The following is an 18,225-nucleotide window of genomic DNA, read 5'->3' as shown; positions in this document are numbered from 1 at the left end:
CACATGTGTGTTTGACCTTTGGGGTGCACACCCTAATGCAATAGGCTGTGCACACACCTATGCCCTGAGATATGGTCATTTTGTTTGCTTACTTATATTTGGGAAGTTACCCTCCTGTATGGCCTTTGATCTGATTAGCTGTGTATTCTTTTGTTGCAGAAATCCCCAACTTCCTGACCAAGGAAGAATGCAAGCTTCTGATTCATCTGGCCCAGCTGAAAGGTCTTCAGGCCAGCCAGATTCTGCCAGTCGATGGCTACAAGGAAGCCATGGAAAGCCTGGAGATCAGCAAGACTGACATCTTCAACCTGCTGGACCACAACCAAGATGGACAGTTGGAGTTAAAAGAGGTGACTAAAGCCGTACTAACCATACACCAAATCCATGTGTTGTCTGAACCATTCTGACACCACTGTGCGTCAGTCTGTGGAGGAATTGGGTGGAAAAAAGTCATGGGAGATCGGCGCTGCCTACTGGTTGGACAGAACTGGAACACTTTGATTATTAGTGATTATTAAGGCTTTGTGCACATTGGGCGTTTAGCTACATTACGTGAGGCTCTGGCATTTAGCAGTGGCTGGAGTGCAAAGGCGTACTGTCTAGCCTCACTGCCAACAACCTGTCAAACTCTGATGCCGCGTACACACGGCCGTTATACATGACGAGAAAAATGCAATTTTTTTAATTGGTTGTGAAAAACGGTCATGTGTAGGCTCCAGAGCATTTTTCTCGATGAGAAAAATGGGCGTTAAAAATGTAGAACCTGCTCTATTTTTTCTCGTTGTTTTATCACGTCGTGAAAACAGGTCGTGTGTAGGCTTTACCGAAGGGGAAAAAACGCGCATGCTCAGAAGCAAGTTATGAGACGGGGAAATTAGCATAAGCCACCGAAAGGGTGGCGCCATTCGAATGGAACTTCCCCTTTGTAGTGCTGTCGTACGTGTTGTACGTCACCGCGATTTGCTCCAGCATTTTTTATCACGATTGTGTGTATCCAAGGCAGGCTTGAGAGGAATCACGTCAAGAAAAACAACGTTTTTTCCCATGACATGAATAACGGTCTTGTGTATGCGGCATAAGGGCCAGTTTACACTACATGCAGACCGATGTGGGTTTTTTTCTGCATGGAAAGAAGATTATATCGCTTCTCGGCCTTTTGGCTAAGATCAAGTGTAGTATCTGTTCTTACCAGTTGCCAGTAGGTGGTGCTATGCTGACTGTCCCCAGTACCCGGCGAGGGGGAAAGGGATGGCAGTCGGCGGACGCTAAGCCTGCTGGTGTGGAGGTGAAAGCCTTCTGATCGGGACAGAGAGGCATTAGGTCGAAGCTGAAGGGCCGGGTCCCTGGCATTTGGCCTGGATTTGGTGGTGTCTGCCCCAGTCAGTTGTTCGGGAGAGAACCCTTGCTCCTCCTTTCGCCGGGAGGGGCGGGTAGTATTTCCCGAATGTAATTAGGTGGGAGAGTTGGGGGTTGTGGGTAGTAGCCTGCTTGGGTGGGCTCTCCCTGACCTCTTCTCCTACCTTCCTGGCTGGGAAGGGTGCTGCCGGTCCGGACCGGGGGTCATGGACCGTTGAAAAGCCTGTGGAGATAGTGCCCCTGGAGTGGCAGTCCAGGGGTGCCATACATTGCACGTGTGTTTGAAAGGGGCACTCATCGTGTGGCACCTTAGGTCACATCTCCACACACACTTTTTAACACCTGCCTCTAGGGCCGAGCCTTTTGGCTAGGACAAGAGGAATTTTTGTTTCCTGGCCGGAGGGCCGGCCAACGTATTGCACATTGGTCACTTTCTACCCACCTTCCTTCTCCCCCACTTTCTTTTTTATTTTACCCCCGTTTGTCACAGTGACGTCTTCTTTTTGTTTTGTGCACTGCACTGTTAGTGTGGCGAGTAGGGTGCTGGTCCTCGGGCCTGCTCTGAAAATTTTGGGAGTGGGTGGACATGGCGTTCTGGCTTAGTTTGCCTGCTCTCATGGGGTCTCCCTTCGGGAGGGTTCTGTTTCGGCAGTCCCTCCGAGGATGTTGGGTCCTTGTGGCTTTGGCTGCTTGGGCCATGGTGGGTCCATGTGGCTTCGGCTGCATGGACCACAGATTTCTCTTTTCCCTGTCAGGAGCCTAACGCCCCGGGGGATCAGAGCTGGGTCCTTTTCGGAGGACCAATTGACGATGCACCCGTCACAGTTTTTTGTTGCACCTCTTTATGTGTGTGCACATTTTTCCTGCACCGGGTGAAGTTTTTGGGTTGTGTTTTGCACGCCACAGGCTTTTCAATAGAAAAAAAGAAGGTTATATAGTTTCCGATGGTATAGTTTAAACCAGTGTGGCCAGGGCTTTCCAGTTTCATAAAAAAAAGTAGAACATGCTGTATTTTTACTGCACCGGACCCCAGTACAGTGAAAAAAAAAATGGAAAAAAAGTAGAAAGATAAAGCATCTGGAATGCATCCGAAAACACATCGAAAACCCACCGGAACGTGTCAAAAAAACATGTTAAAAACGCACATTCAGAAACGCATCTGGAACGGATCTAGAGTGCGTTTTTGTGGTGTGAACCAGCCCTAGGAGAGTCTGACAGCTGCTACGGCTTGACTAGGTTGGGCATCGCACTCGGCAGTACTTCTGTTTAGGTCAGTATTTGCCCAGGGATGAATGCCCAGGACGCAGACTGCTTGTGTTCCAGGCATTCATCCTCGGGCGCATACTGCTCTAAGCTTACATACTGCTGGGTGTACTGCCCAACCCCATCCAGCCACAGCAGCTGTCAAACTCCTATTGGTGGACCCGGGACTGGCATGGTGGGTGTCGCCAGGTAGAGGAGAGGGAAATCAGCGACTCTCTGTTCACTGATCTCCCCTTTCTGTTAATGACCCTTCTTAGAAGCAACTTGTAAAATGTCACTTCTAGGTCCTGGTGTCACTTTCCACATTATGTTTAATTGGAGGACAGGTGAGACATCAAGGGCCTAAATGAACCCTGATGTCTCATTAAAGAGAATCTGCCACATAGGAGACTTTTTTGTCCTCTATGTGATGAAAAAAAAAAAAGTTTATTACCCTGTCAGGTATTCCCCATGAGTTCTAACAAAAGCCCTGGCCAGCCCAACTGTGATGCGATCAGGACCTCAAAAGTGCTGTCCTTGTAACCTAACAAGTTCATAATAACAGACAACTACGGTTGGCCACAGAATAATAACTGCATTGTAACCCATGGAAAGCATAACCAATGTATGTATTGCCACCCAGCCACTGTCATTGCCAGTCAATACCCGCTCACTGAAATGTTATATATTCATATGGCTTTGGATTTATTTCATGTTATCTTTTTGTTTTCCAGGTCCTAACCCATTCCCGTCTTGGGAACGGAAGATGGATGACTCCGGAGAATATTCGGGAGGTGTACACGGCAGTTAAAGCAGATCCAGATGGAAATGGTACATATTGTAGGGTCGCAAAGTAGCTATGGGGTTAAAACTTTTTTTTATTACAGCACTGGGGTTCCGGATTCTGTTCCCAGCAGGGACCACTTTGTGCTTGGGATTATTATGATTTCCCAGCATATGTATGGGTTTCCTCCAAATACTTTGGTCTCCTCACATATCCTAAATGTCTACCAGGAGGTTAATCTGCAGTCAGCCCTGTCGACTGCATGACTGAGCGAGGAACATTAGACCAAACACTTCTTTGAGAACAGAGCAATGCTTAGTTTACACGTGCAGTTGGGGGTGGTAAAAATAGGTGGTTGCTGGTGCCTCCTGCTGACCCCCATGTCACTGCTGTCTCTTGCAATGAGTGAAAGTCAGAAGGAGCAACCAATGAGAGCTACAGGGGACCCAGATGATTGACATCTCAGAAGTGTTAGCCTCCCTGTGGGTCATTCCTCATGCATGGAGCGGCTCTGGGCAGTACAGGCAGCAAGAGACATTTAGCTAGATTCAGCAAGGATGCCTTAACTTTAAGGCGGCGTAGCTTAGCGTGTTTAGGCTACACCGCCGTAAGTTAGCGAGGCAAGTACTTGATTCTCAAAGTACTTGCCTGCTAAGTTACGGCGGCGTAGCCTAAAGCGGGCGGGCGTAAGGGCGCCTAATTCAAATTTGTCTGAGGGGGCGTGTTTTATGATAATAAGGCTTGACCCGACGTGATTGACGTTTTTTTAGAACTGCGCATGCGCCGGGCGCCTACATTTCCCAGTGTGCATTGCGGCTAAGTCCGCCGCACGGGCCTATTGATTTAGATGTGGACGTAAACGACGTAAATCCCTATTCGCGGACGACTTACGCAAATGACGTAAAAATTTCGAATTTCAAAGCGGGAACGGCGGCCATACTTTAACATTACTATTCCAACTATTTGATGGAATAACTTTAGGCCTGCTAATGCGTTACGTAAACAGCGTAAATGTACTGCGGCGGCCGGGCGTACGTTTGTGAATAGGCGTATCTACTGATTTACATATTCTACGCCGACCGCAATGGAAGCGCCACCTAGCGGCCAGCCTAAATATTGCAACCTAAGATAGGACGGCGCAGGCCGTCGTATCTTAGATATGTTTAAGCGTATCTCTGTTTGATAATACACTTAAACTTAGGTCGGCGCAGATTCTGAGTTAGGTCGGCGTATCTACTGATACGCCGACCTAACTCTACCTGAATCTACCTAATTGTATGTACATACTTCAGATACAGGGTATGCTTTGCTGTGAATCTTTTCTACTTTACAGGGTGACTTTAAATTAGATCTATTGTTAGAGAAATGCAAGGTTGTCATTGCTGAATTTCTTCTGAAAATGTCAAACACCTGACTGTCATGCATGTCCAGTGGCTTTAGTACTTTCTGAGGCTCCATTGACACTTGTAGGACTCCAAAGTTGCACCACTTTGATGCAACTTTGACACAACGTTGGGTGGGTGCAACTTACATGTGACTTTGGCTTTGACCAGTGATAATGGACAACTGTTGCATCATATAACATTCAGGTATGACTTTCATGCAACTTTTGAGGGCTAACATTGAAGTCTATGGCCCTCAAGTTGCATGAAAGTTGGACCAAAGTAGTGTATGAACTACTTTGAAGTCGCTGCAACTTTAAGACCTCTTTCACACTGAGGCGCTTTTCTGGTGTTATAGCGCTAAAAATAGCGCCTGAAAAGTGCTTTTCATGCCTCCCCAGTGTGAAAGTCAGTGACAGAAGTTTAAGGCACTCTGCAGCTTGAAAAAGCTCAGTACAGTGTTTTTGTTACTGATCTAAAATGCAGCCAATTGTTTACAATGGGCCAGATTCACCAAAGGGGATACGACGGCGTTTCTCCTGATACGCCGTCGTATCTCTGTTTCTATCTATGCGGCTGATTCATAGAATCAGTTACACATAGATATCCATAAGATCCGACAGGTGTAATTGTTTTACACTGTCGGATCTTAGGATGCAGTACCACGGCCGCCGCTGGGGGGAGTTTGCGTCGTAAACCAGCGTCGGGTATGCAAATTAGGAGTTACGGCGATTCCCAACGGATTTTTGCGTTCGCTACGTCGCTGCTAGTCTAGTTTCCCGTCGCAAAGTTAGTCGTCGTTTGACCTGCCCTAACTTTACTCAGCAATCGTATTGCTGTTTAAAGTATGGCCGTCGTTCCCGCGTCGAAATTCAAAATTTAACGTCGTTTGCGTAACACGTCCGGGAATACGGAAGTACGCTACGCGCGTCGCCGTTCGAAAAAATTACGTCACGGCGCGCAAAGCACGACGGGAATTGCGAAACTGAGCATGCACAGTAGGTCCGGCGCGGGAGCGCGCCTAATTTAAATGGCACACGCCCATTTGAATTGGCCCGCCTTGCGCCGGAGGCCGCCGGCGTAGGTTTTCATTGCAAGTGCTCTGTGAATCAGGCACTTGCGATGAAAACTTGCGGCGGTGTAACGTATCTACGATACGTTACGCCGCCGCTCACCTACGTGAATCTGGCCCAAAGTGCCTATACACACACAAGCGTGTAAACAAGAGCTGTGTATTCTTGAGTAAAAAAAATTATAAATACATCTGTGTTCCCAGTCAGTATTTTGCGCCGTTATGTGCAAATAAGCGGAAATGAGCATACATAATAATGAATTTTCCCTAAGAATATATCATGTACACAAATGCGCATGTACAGTACGTGCAAATAAAACGCAAAACAAAGCTTGAAATTATGTCCAAAAAAGCAGATGCTCAAACATCAGTACCGTGTTCAAGAGGCCTTATGCCCCGTACACACAAGCGGAATTTCCGCCAGGAAAAGTCTGATGTGAGCTTTTCATTTGAAATTCCGACGGATTTTTCAGACGGAAAAAATTCCTATCGGAAAATCCATTCGTCTGTGTGAAATTCCGACGGGGGAAAAAACAGGCATGCTCGGAAACAATTCAATGCATGCTCGGAAGCATTGAACATCTTTTTCTCGGCTCGTCGTAGTGTTGTAACGCTCGAAAGTTCTGAGAACTTTTGTGAGATCGTGTGTATGCAAGGCAAGCTTGAGCGAAATTCCGTCGGAAAAACCATCCAACTTTTTTCCAACAAATTCCACTCGTGTGTACGGGGCATTATTCTAACTATTCCTAAAAATGTTCCCTCCCCCCATTTCTCCTACCTATCCTGCCTAACCTGTATAAAAAAAGATCTGTGTTCCTGCCTATTTTTTATTTGCTCCTGTCAAGTCATACAATCCTGCAGCTCTAATTCCCTCCTCTCCCCTGCAGCAGCTGCTCACTAAAACAGGAAAGCCAGAGTGGTGGGATCACATGACCACATATTACTTCTTGGATTTTCATCACTTTCTGTCCCAGTAATAATAATAATCACCAGGACAAACAGAGAGGGTGAATCTCTCCAATAGGGACACAAACAGAAATAAAAACCCGGGCCCAGATTCTCGTAGAATGGCGTAACTTAGGGCAGGCGTAACGTATCTCATTTACGTTACGCCGCCGCAAGTTTTTCAGGCAAGTGCTTTATTCACAAAGAACTTGCCTGTAAAGTTGCGGCGGCGTAGCGTAAATCACCCGGCGCAAGCCCGCCTAATTCAAATTAGGCGGGTAGGGGGCGTGTAGCATTTAAATTAAGCGCGTTCCCGCGCCGAACGTACTGCGCATGCGCCGTTCGTTGCATTGCTCCAAATAACGTCGCAAGGACGTCATTGGTTTCGACGTGAACGTAAATGGCGTCCAGCCCCATTCACGGACGACTTACGCAAACGACGTAAATTTATAAATTTCAACGCGGGAACGACGGCCATACTTAACATTGGTTGCGCCTCATATAGCAGGGGCAACTTTACGCCAGGACAAGCCTAACGTAAACGTCGTAACTTCACTGCGTCGGCCGCGCGTACGTTCGGGAATTTGCGTATCTAGCTAATTTGCATACTCGACGGGGAAAACTACGGAGGCGACACCTAACGGACAAAAAAAAAATTGCATTTAAGATCCGACGGCGTAAGAGACTTACGCCTGTCGGATCTAATGGATATCTATGTGTAACTGATTCTAAGAATCAGTCGCATAGATACGACGGCCCAGATTAGGACTTACGACGGCGTACATGGCGCTGCGCCGTTGTAAGCCCTTTGAGAATCTGGGCCCCGAAGGGGGTTCTAATCCTCCCCCCAATTCATCCAAAAAAAGTTTTAGTTTTAGATACATTTTAAAATGACAGCTTGACTCCGATTGGTGGTTTAGTTTTATGTCATGCGGCAGTGAACGTCACCTTTCTTCTCTGTCCTTTGACCAATAGGTGTCCTCAGCTTGGATGAGTTCAAGAAACTGAACCTCAGGGACTTCCACAAATACCTGGGGAACCGAGAGATCACCATGAATGATTTGGTGAGGAACAGCCAGCACACATGGCTCTACCAGGGAGAAGGCGCTCACCGGGTCCTGCGATCCATCCGCCAGAGGTAGGTGACACGGAAAAGAGTCCTATCCAGAATTACATAGAAATGACAAGCTTGTTTATATAAGTCAGGTTTTTACAACATTGCTCCACTACAGATAAATATCCGATCAGCTTGTCTTCACCCCACAACCACATCAAAACAGAAAAGGAAAGTAGACGCACTTCTCATCTGCAAGTTGCTATCTATGTTTATTGTTCCACCTGGTGCAAGACGGACTGTCTCTGACGCGTTTCATCTGATAAGAGCTTCTTTGTAGAGATTCTAGGGATGAGCTCTTATTGAGTGAAACGCATCAGCGGGAGCTCAGGTGTGGTCTGTCTTACACCAGGTGGAACAATAAACGTGTGTACTTGTGTACTTGAACAGAAATAAACATGAAAGGGAGTTTGTATAGTTCCCCTTGCGCTCCTCTCACAAATATAGTCTGTGATTCAGTGAGACGCGTGTGCAGCCAATGACATCACGACGTCTTGATGGCTGCGGACGGTCTATTTGGGTCTCTGTTTAATGTCCCTTGTCACTTCTTCACGTCTCCTTTGTTTGGACCTCCCTCATATGTTATTGTTAGTATCTTCATATCCCGGCTTCATGCAGTGAGGTGACCGAGATCCTCAACATTCCCAGCGGCTTGGGCTTGGCAAGTTGACTCGGTGCAAGTTGCTCAGAAGCAATGCTCACCATAACACAACAATAGCAGAGGTGGCCCAAAGGGCGGTGCTAAAGAGCTGAAAAACCACATTGTTTCGTATTTGTCGGCCAACAATTCTTTGCCTTTTGTATGCAATACAAATTCAAGGCCTATGCCCTTTGGACAAAAGTCAGAGGCTTGGTCCGCGGAAAATCCGATCGTGTGTACGAGGCTTAACACTTTCATCTCTAACCCTCCCTTGTTTTCATTCTTGTTTTCTGCATCCTTTGTCCAAAAAATTTTTTTTTGCATCAGAAGATACCAGCGCTAAGGTCCCGAACGTCTCGCTTTGTGTATTATCACACCTAAAACATGCCGATATTTTGGCGTTTTTTATTTTTTATTTTATTTTTACGACGCACTAATTTAAAAATGTGGAAAAAAAAATGTTTCTCCCAAAAACAATTGATCCATTTTTATAACACTGTTGTTGTTCCAATTTTTGATCTATTTAGTGAGTTTGGCATTTTGTGATTAGTGATTTTTATATTACCTCTTCACCATCCTGTTATCTCAGACAATGATCCCGTTGGGCTTATCATTCCCATGTATGATGACCTGACACCTCCGCAGAATATTTGTTGGAAAGGCTGTGAAAACGTCTTATCTCCATAAGCCACTCACACTGACTTTATTTACTGAACCTAATGAAGCGTCTTTAGTGTGACGAGGAGGAAATGAGGAGCTAATTGGAGTGTAATTATTAGTAAACAGCCCCGGATTCTGATCTGTTTATTTTTACTTAGTGAAGACTAATTAGGATACTCAGTTTAGCTTATACCATTCACACACAGTCTTTAATGACCACTGATTAACTTTATAATTAGTATGCGAGAGGACGATCGAAGGGAACATTGCACCTTCACATCTCATCCACGCCGTACTGAACATTATGGCCCAGATTCACAGAGAGCATGGCGCACATTACACCGCTGTAGCGCACACACCGTACGGGACGCCAACGTAGCGCGGAGAGGCAAGCATTGCATTCATCAAGGCAGTGCTCCCAACGCTGCGCCAGTGTGGCGTGGGTTTTCGAAGGCGCACGTTGGTGTAGGTGAAAGTGGGCGTGACCCCATGCAAACGATGGGCCGAGCGCCAGACAGGTACGTATCACGAACTGCGCATGCGCCGTGACGTGGATGCAACCCTAGCTAGCGACAACCCCAGCTAGCGGCCGTGAACATAGCGTACGTCCATCCAGACACACGTCCAACGCACAATACGCCGGCTTGTGTTCCCTGGTGTAGACCTGTGCATGTCTGTTGCCGGGTTGCACCTCCTTTATGGGGAATAACTTTACGCCGGACGTACAACTTACGCGCATCTCGCGTAGCATGTACAACTTACGCGCATCTCGCGTAGCATGCGCCGGGCACACGCACGTTTCGTGAATCGGCGTATTTCCCTCATTTGCATGTTTGAATGGCTAATCAATGGGAGCGGCACCATGCGTCCAGCATAAATGTGCGCCCACCCTACGCCGGCGTGAGCAAGCTACGTTGGCGGGGTGTAGCCTGGTTCTAGGCGCATGTCTGTTTGTGGGTCTGGCGCACAGATACGACGGCGCACATTGACACTTACGCGGCGTATCTCGAGATACGCTGCGTAAGTGTTACGTGAATCCAGGCCTTTATCTGTATATCTGAGAAGTTTAGGGCGTTATGCACACTGGATGTTTTTCTTATCTCTCCTAGATAACCACAAAACATGCTATAAATCGCACTGGCAGGTGCAAATTTAGCTGCTGGAAAAAAAAAAAAAAAAAGGCGAGCTGTGTTATGCCGCATACAGACGATCGGAAATTCCGACAAGAAAACCGTGGATATTTTTCCGACGGAAAGTTGGCTCAAACTTGTGTTGCATACACACGGTCACACAAATGTTGTCGGAAATTCCGAAACGTCAAGAACGCGGTGACCTACAACACAAACGACGAGCCAAAAAAATGAATAGGTGGCGCGGCTCTTCTGCTTGATTCCGAGCATGCGTAGGATTTTTGTGCATCGGAATTTCCGACAAGAACTTTTCTTGTGGGAAAATTGAGAACCGGCTCTCAAATTTTTGTTGTCGGAAATTCCGACAGCAAATGTCCGATGGAGCCTACCCACGGTCGGAATATCTGACCAAACGCTCACATCGAACATTTGTTGTTGAAAATTCTGATCGTGTGTACGCGGCATTAACCGATGAAAAGGCTTTTTAGGTGATAAACAATGTGTGTGTGATATAAAAGGACCAATGGAGATGAGAATTGGATCTGATGGATATATAGTGGGGTGCGTTTGTTTTTTTTTTGTTTTTTTTAAGTAAGCAGATCCATGCAGAAAGTATAGTGTATGTGGACCTTGTCCTGGTCCTAGGCTTCTACTTCTCTGATCACAATAAAGATCAACTCTGATCAACAGACAACCCTCATGAATGTGTATTGTGGGGGTGCCTGGTACAAAGGATCATTTCACCTAAAAAGCCTTTTTAAAATGTTCATAAAAGGCGGAAGAAGATGCATCTCGTAAACGGTAAGTACGGCTCATATTTTAAAACAACTAGCCGATTCCCCTAGACAAAACGAGCATCCATCTAAGGGGAAAAAGTGTTCTGTGCGGGTGAACCCCCGCTTTAAGCTTCCTATTTTAGGGCTGTTAGGAGACACTAGTCTCTATCAAGACTAAATGTAGTGCATTTCATGGTGAATCTACAAACATGCAGTGCTCAAGCCCTGAAGAAGGAGGTCTTTCTCCCGAAACGCGTCATCTGTAACTGACTTACTTAATAACCATTTAAAAATTACTTTTTAACTGATATTATGCTTCGTTCTAGGCACTTCTGAATACATATTCATTAACTGGTAATGCTAGTGACATATGCACTCATATATGTTATTTTGTTTTGCCTATAATTCCTCTTTAATCTTTAAAACTTTGTATTGAATATTGTTCCACAGAGTCATCAAGTTGACCCGTTTGCCCCCGGACGTGGTGGAGAACAGCGAGCCTCTACAAGTGGTGAGGTACAACAAGGGAGGACATTACCACGCTCACATGGACAGCGGACCCGTGTTTCCCGAGACGGCGTGTACCCACACTAAACTATTAAACAATGAAACGGCCGCTTTTGAAACCTCCTGTCGGTAAGCTAGGTGTTGACATGCATTTTTTTTTGGGGGGGGGAGTATGAATTAGAAAAGCCTGAGACTGTGGGGTGACATTACTTAATCCTTGAACAAAAGTCTCCCAAGCAAAGATTCTGCATACTGCTACTGTGAGATTAATAAAATATAGCTAAACCCTAAAACAAAAATGCAAGACCCCTTTCACACTGGGCCGCTTTTCAGGTGCTTTAACGCTAAAAATAGCATCTGTAAAGCGCCTGAAAGAAGCCTCATATGCAATCCCAATGTGAAAGCCCGAGTGCTTTCACACTGGGGCGCTGCGCTGGCAGGGCATCAAAAAAAGTCCTGCAAGCAGCTTCTTTGCAGCGATTTAGAAGCAGTGAATTCACCGCTCCTAAAGCACCCCTTCCCACTGAAATCAATGGGAAGCACCTGCAAAGGGCCTTGGCAGCGGCGCTTTGTTTGCTTTTAAAGCGGAGCTCCACCCTAAAATGGAACTCCCGCTGATCGGAACCCTGCCCCCCCCCCCCCTCCGGTGTCACATTTGACACCTTTCAGGGGGAGAGGGGTGCAGAATGATACCTGTCTAAAGACAGGTATTTGCACCCACTTCCGGCCACACAGTCTCGGGCAGACTGCGGGCATGACGTCACCTCCCGTCCTCTCCCCCTGTTGTGTTCTGGGAACACTCGGCTCCCAGTACACAGCGGGAGCCAATCGGCAGGCGTAGCGCGACTCGCGCATTGCGCCATAGGGAACCGGGCAGTAAAGCCGGAGCGCTTCACTTCCTGGTTCCCTCACCGAGGATGGCGGGGGCGGGGGCAGCAGAGCGACGAGCGATCGCTCGTCCTGTGCTGTGGACAGCGCTAAACTCCTGGACAGGTAAGTGTCCTAATATTAAAAGTCAGCAGCTGCAGTATTTGTAGCTGCTGGCTTTTAATATTTTTTTTTCAGCGGAGCTCCGCTTTAACCCTTTATTCGGCCACTAACGTGGGTTAAAAGCACCCCGCTATCGTTAGAAAAACGTTGGTAAAGCGCCACTAGTTTTAGCGGCGCTTTACCAGTGTTTTTCAGCCGCTGGCAGTGTGAAAGGGCTCTTAAAAGTCCTGGGTGTAGTGCCCTGGTAGGACTCTGCACCCGTTGAGGCTGCCCCTCCTGCCACCACCTTGTCCCAGCCCTGCTGAAGATTACAGGTGTGTGGTATCCCAAGCAGGTAACTGCTCTACAGAAAGCTACCCCCATATTACACACAGGTTGTGGTGACAGGTTCTCTTTAAAAAAAAATAGTTTACAGTTATGAGACTTTTGAGGGAGTTGAAATGAATACATGGTTGTGCGGTTATGAATTCTAGTCTGTCTCTAACCTGATCGAATATTGAACCAATGACATTGCTGATTTGATTCGTAGGTATGTGACCGTCCTTTTTTACCTGAACAATGTTACTGGGGGAGGAGAGACCACCTTTCCAGTGGCTGATAACCGGACCTATGAAGAGATGGTGAGTCACATGTTCATTGTTATGTCAGTAGCAAAAAAGAGGAGCATCGTGCTATCAAAGTGCACCTGTCATCTTCTCCTTCTGCCCTATACTCATCTGCCCATTCTTCTGTATGGTGGCTGTACTCACCATCATACAGAAATCCGTGCGTAAACAATACGCGGGGCGTGGCCGCGCCGGCGACGAGGACGTGGGCGGCCCTGCCAGTTCAATGCTTCCACGCATGCGTCAAAGTCATTCGACGCATGCAAGGGATGGCGGGCGCTCGGTCATGTACGGTAGGTCTGTACAGACGACCGAACATGTCCGACGGGCAGGATTCCAGCGGGCTGTTTTAAAACAAGTCCGGAAATATTTCCCAGCTGGGAAAAGGCCTGGCAGGCAAATGTTTGCTGGAATCCTGCACGCTCGGGCCTACACACGACCGAACATGTCTGCTGAAACTGGTCCGTGGACCAGTTTCAGCAGACATGTTCGGTCGTGTGTACGGGGCCCTTAGAGGGAGATGGGGGAAGAAGATTTGTGCTAGTAGGGGGATTTTGGCAGTTTGTGCTAGAAAAGGTGATATGGTAGAGGGGGCGGAATTTATGCTAGGAGGGGACATTTTTTGGGGGGAGGGGCAGTTTGTGCTGGTAGGGATGAATGGGGGGTATTTGTGCTAGGAGGGGAAATTTGGGGGGGGGGGTTTGGATAGAATGGGAGATTGGGTTGAAGAATTTGTGCCGGAGGGGGTTATTTGAAGTGGAGGGGAGAGGATTTGTGCTCCAGGGGAGATTTGAGGGGTAGAGGATTTGTGCTAGGAGGGGGATTTTGGCAGTTTGTGCTAGAAAAGGTGATATGGTAGAGGGGGCGGAATTTATGCTAGGAGGGGACATTTTTTGGGGAGGGGCAATTTGTGCTGGTAGGGATGAATGGGGGGTATTTGTGCTAGGAGGGGGGAAATTTGGGGGGGGGGGGTTGGATAGAATGGGAGATTGGGTTGAAGAATTTGGGTTATTTGAAGTGGGGGGGGGGGGGGAGAGGATTTGTGCTCCAGGGGAGATTTGAGGGGTAGAGGATTTGTGCTAGGAGGGGGTGTTGTTTTTGTGGGTGGGGTTAATTTGTGCTTGGGGGATTGGGAGAGAGAGAGGATTTGAGATCGGAGGGGGGATGGGGGCAAAGATTTGTGCTGGCAGGGGAGACTTTGCAAGGGGGCAGATTTGTACTAAGTGGAGGAGGGATTTTTTTTTTTCTTGGTGGGGGGATTTTTGCTGACACATGGGGTGGGGGTGCAGTTTGGTATGTTTGCCCTGGGCTCTATATGACCTTGTCCCGGTGACTTGTCCTCAATGTTCCCCTATGGAGGAAGTTCCTTCACTGACTGCGCAGGCGCAAACTTCCCGACGGAAATCTCCGAACCTCGCCCGGCATCCAGGCTCATTCTTTAACATCCCCGTGGATTGGAGGATGTTAAAAAAAGAGCCAGGAGGCCGAGCGAGCGCAGCGAGGACGTGAGGCCGACTGGCCACTTACCTCAAAATCCACGTCGCCCTGGATGCCGGCCGCGGTTCGGGGATTTCCGTTAGCAAGTTTGCACCTGCACAGTGCTTGAAGGAACTTTCCTGATAGCTGGAACCATCTCAGCGCATCAGTTTGCGCATGCGCTGGAACTTCCATGATACCTGGAACCAGCACGGCAGATCACCGGCACTGATTGTATGCGTCTATTTTGTTTCAGTCTTTAATCCAGAATGACATTGATCTGAGGGATACAAGGAAACATTGTGACAAGGGGAACCTGAGAATTAAACCTCGGCAAGGAACAGCGGTCTTCTGGTACAATTATCTGTCGGATGGCAAAGGTACCCCATTGTGACATTACACCCAACGCATAAGCACATGGGCCCAGGTTCTCAAAGGGCTTACGACGGCGCAACGCAATGTGCGCCGTCCTAAGTCCTAATCTGGGCCGTTGTATCTATGCGACTGATTCTTAGAATCAGTTACGCATAGATAACCATTAGATCCGACAGGCGTAAGGCTCTTACACTGTCGGATCATTGTCAATATTTTCTGAATTTAACAAATCAACCAATTAAAACAGCTTTCTGTTTTTTTGTTAGAATGGAGTTCTTCTACGCTATTCACAGTTTGTCTTTTCTGTCAGGTTGGGTGGGAGATGTGGACGATTATGCTCTACACGGAGGCTGCCTGGTGACAGAAGGTACCAAATGGATCGCCAACAACTGGATCAATGTGGACCCCAACAAGTCCCGCCAGCTCTGGTTCCAGCAGGAGATGGCTCGTTATGCCAAAGATGACAATGAGATACAGAAGGAGTGGACCGTGGACAAGTCTTACAGGGACATGCACGTCGACCTATGACCTGGAGATCAGCCCGGCTAGGGTTAGATGAAGGTGTAGAGTGCCACCATCACTTGCCCGGTCATTTCAGTGTCCTCCGCTTCTTGTTCCTCTTTCAGGTTTGTGAGGATTGGATAAAGCAAACTGCATGTACGCACCAAATCGGGAAGAGCCATCCCGCGCTGCAGGGGTGCACGGAACGTACCACCGTTGGCTCCGGTGGTATGAGAGAGGTTGACTGAGCACTGAGGATTACGTAAGACAGGGGACACTTTCTTGTGTCCCTTTTTAATTGTATCATGGAAAAGTTAGAGGGAAAGAGATTCCTAGAGCTGGCCAATCAGTGCTTAGTGTTTTTTTTAGCATGAGACAGAGACACATATTTATTTATTTATTTTATCTACATCATGGTACAAAGAGAACAAAGTCTATTTATTAAAGATTACATCAGGGCATTCGTATGCATTCAAATGAAGGTAGCTGTACAGATTTAAAGGGTCAGTCCATCCTAAACTGATATTTCAGCATTTGAGAGATGCTGGTGGGTTTAATCACCCACCAGCTTCTTGTGTCTATTTGGGGGGTGGATACATATCTGTGCTTGAGTTCCCAGCTCCGCCCATCCACTGCAGCAGCTGCAGGAAAGTCAGAACTAAACCCTCCTGTCCTTTACAGCCAAAGAAGCCGCCATCTTGGCCTCTGTTTGATCTGCAAGTACCACGGTGCTGCACATGTGGTCAGTTATGACGCCAGATGATGGTTTGGATGAGAACACAAGCAAAGTTCTCAGTTCACAGTTCTCAATCATGGCATGTCGGGAATGAAACTGTTTTGGGAAACAATTAAAGAGGAACTAAGCCGTCCTAGCTTTATTAGCCAAGGAAGCTGCCATCCAAGCCTCTGTTTGAGCTGCAAGTGCCATGATGCTGCACATGTGATCAGTTATGACGCCAGCCATTTGATGGTTTGGCAGTTTGGTTGACAGCACAAGCAAATGTGACAGTTAGCATTCCTAGCATGCCTTGAATGTAACTTTTTTAAATCGATGGGCCGACCCGGTGAAACTGTAGGGCATGGGTCTTCAAACTACGGCCTTCCAGTTGTTCAGGAACTACAATTCCTATCATGCCTAGTCATATCTGTGAATGTCAGAGTGTTACAATGCCTCATGGGATGTGTAGTTCCGCAACAGCTGGAGGGCCGTAGTGTGAGGATCCCTGCTGTAGGGTAACAAGGATTGTAGATCATCCCTTAATAGAGTCACCAGGCCTATCCCGAGACATCAGCCTTCCGCTTGGTCCCATCCTGGGCAGTTCCTCCCCTGGTTTCCTCCATTAAGTAGCTTCCTCTTGTGAGACGAACAGCTCAGGATCACTTGAAATCATAGGCCCCAGTCAGGATGGCTGGACCTTTTTGGTAGAAGTACAGCCTCGGGCCAACAAGGCCCCGAGGCAAAACGACCATCACGGACCTGGAGCCAGGAGGGCCTTCGAGGCAGAGCCTCTCACAACATGGCGTCTGTCCCTTAAGTATCCTTCCCCAGCATGCTCAGTGGGGAGACCACTCCCACTGGGCTGCTCCCGGGAAAAGACACCCAATGCACCATAGCCTGTCTGAGTTCCAACATTGGCCAGTGGTGGCATCGCCACCTACAGGCAACAGTGGGAAAATCCCTCCAAGCACAGCCACAGCCAGAACAGAGGCTGATTTTGTATCAATCATCAAAGTCTCAGACCTCTTCTGAGGTCAAGGGGTTTCCCTTACCCATGGAATGGAAACAGCGCCCAGAGGCGATTCAGTTTGCATGTGTTTGCGCTTTACAAGTTTTTCACTCACTCACTCACTCAATTATCAGCTCAGACACCCACAAAATTTAACATAGGGCCTGGTCATCAGGAGCAGGGCGCTACATGTAGTTTCACCACAGCTGGAGGGCCAAGGTTGCCTACCCTTGATTTAAATCGGTGGGTTTAGTTCTGCTTGAAATAGTGAGACTGCCAAGGTGTGGTGGGAAAATTGCACTGGGGAGGCTTTTTTTTCTGAAGCCATACAGACTACTGGGTGATTCAACATGTCATTACCCACCAAGAAAACCCCAAAAAAATCAGTTTTGGATGAACTGACTCTTTAAAGAGTACCAGTCACAAAGCAGGCAGCCATTGTGTGGGCGAGACCAGCTTTTAAAGGACGAGTCCTGTTAGCAAGGAATTGGTGGCATCGCCTTGGCGTGTGATGTGAACTACCATGGTGATGTCACTAGGTTCAGTATTAGTTCAGTCCACAAGATGGCTGCCTGCGCAGTTTATGAGTTACAGGTGCACTTTATTATTGCTATGGTGTTGCATATCAGAAAAAGGCATGTTCAGGACACTGTATAAGCTGAAGTATCAAAAATCACATAGCTTTATTTATTTAAAGAGTTGTATGTGCTACATATTTCACTAAAGTTTATTTATTGTCTTTGTGCAAGTGCAATATTACTACAAGAGTTCAAGTGTCATTCTCAAGCAGAGGCGAGCAGATGACTAGAGTGGGGACATAGACTTATGTAATGCCGAGTACACATGATCGGAAAATCCGACAAGAAAACCGTGGATTTTTTTCCGACGGAATCTTGGCTCAAACTTGTGTTGCATACAAAATTCCGACCGTCAAGAACGCGGT

At 47.4% G+C, this 18,225-nt stretch overlaps 1 protein-coding gene and 1 pseudogene across 1 annotated transcript in view; both read left to right on the top strand.

Moving 5' to 3' along the window:
• P4HTM (prolyl 4-hydroxylase, transmembrane) overlaps positions 1–16,630 on the top strand; it is a 56,514-nt gene extending 39,884 nt beyond the window's left edge. Inside the window, exons 3-9 of the mRNA XM_040358931.1 lie at positions 160–350; positions 3,333–3,429; positions 7,757–7,919; positions 11,552–11,737; positions 13,128–13,218; positions 14,936–15,059; positions 15,365–16,630. Coding sequence (XP_040214865.1) covers positions 160–350; positions 3,333–3,429; positions 7,757–7,919; positions 11,552–11,737; positions 13,128–13,218; positions 14,936–15,059; positions 15,365–15,582 — 1,070 coding nt within the window. The 3' untranslated portion in view covers positions 15,583–16,630. The remainder of the gene's footprint in view (positions 1–159; positions 351–3,332; positions 3,430–7,756; positions 7,920–11,551; positions 11,738–13,127; positions 13,219–14,935; positions 15,060–15,364) is intronic.
• LOC120946306 lies at positions 1,141–1,318 on the top strand (annotated as a pseudogene).
• Positions 16,631–18,225: the final 1,595 nt, after the last annotated feature.

This window comes from Rana temporaria, chromosome 7, assembly GCF_905171775.1.
Source record: "Rana temporaria chromosome 7, aRanTem1.1, whole genome shotgun sequence".
NCBI lineage: Eukaryota > Metazoa > Chordata > Amphibia > Anura > Ranidae > Rana > Rana temporaria.
This window is presented reverse-complemented; position numbering and strand designations above follow the sequence as displayed.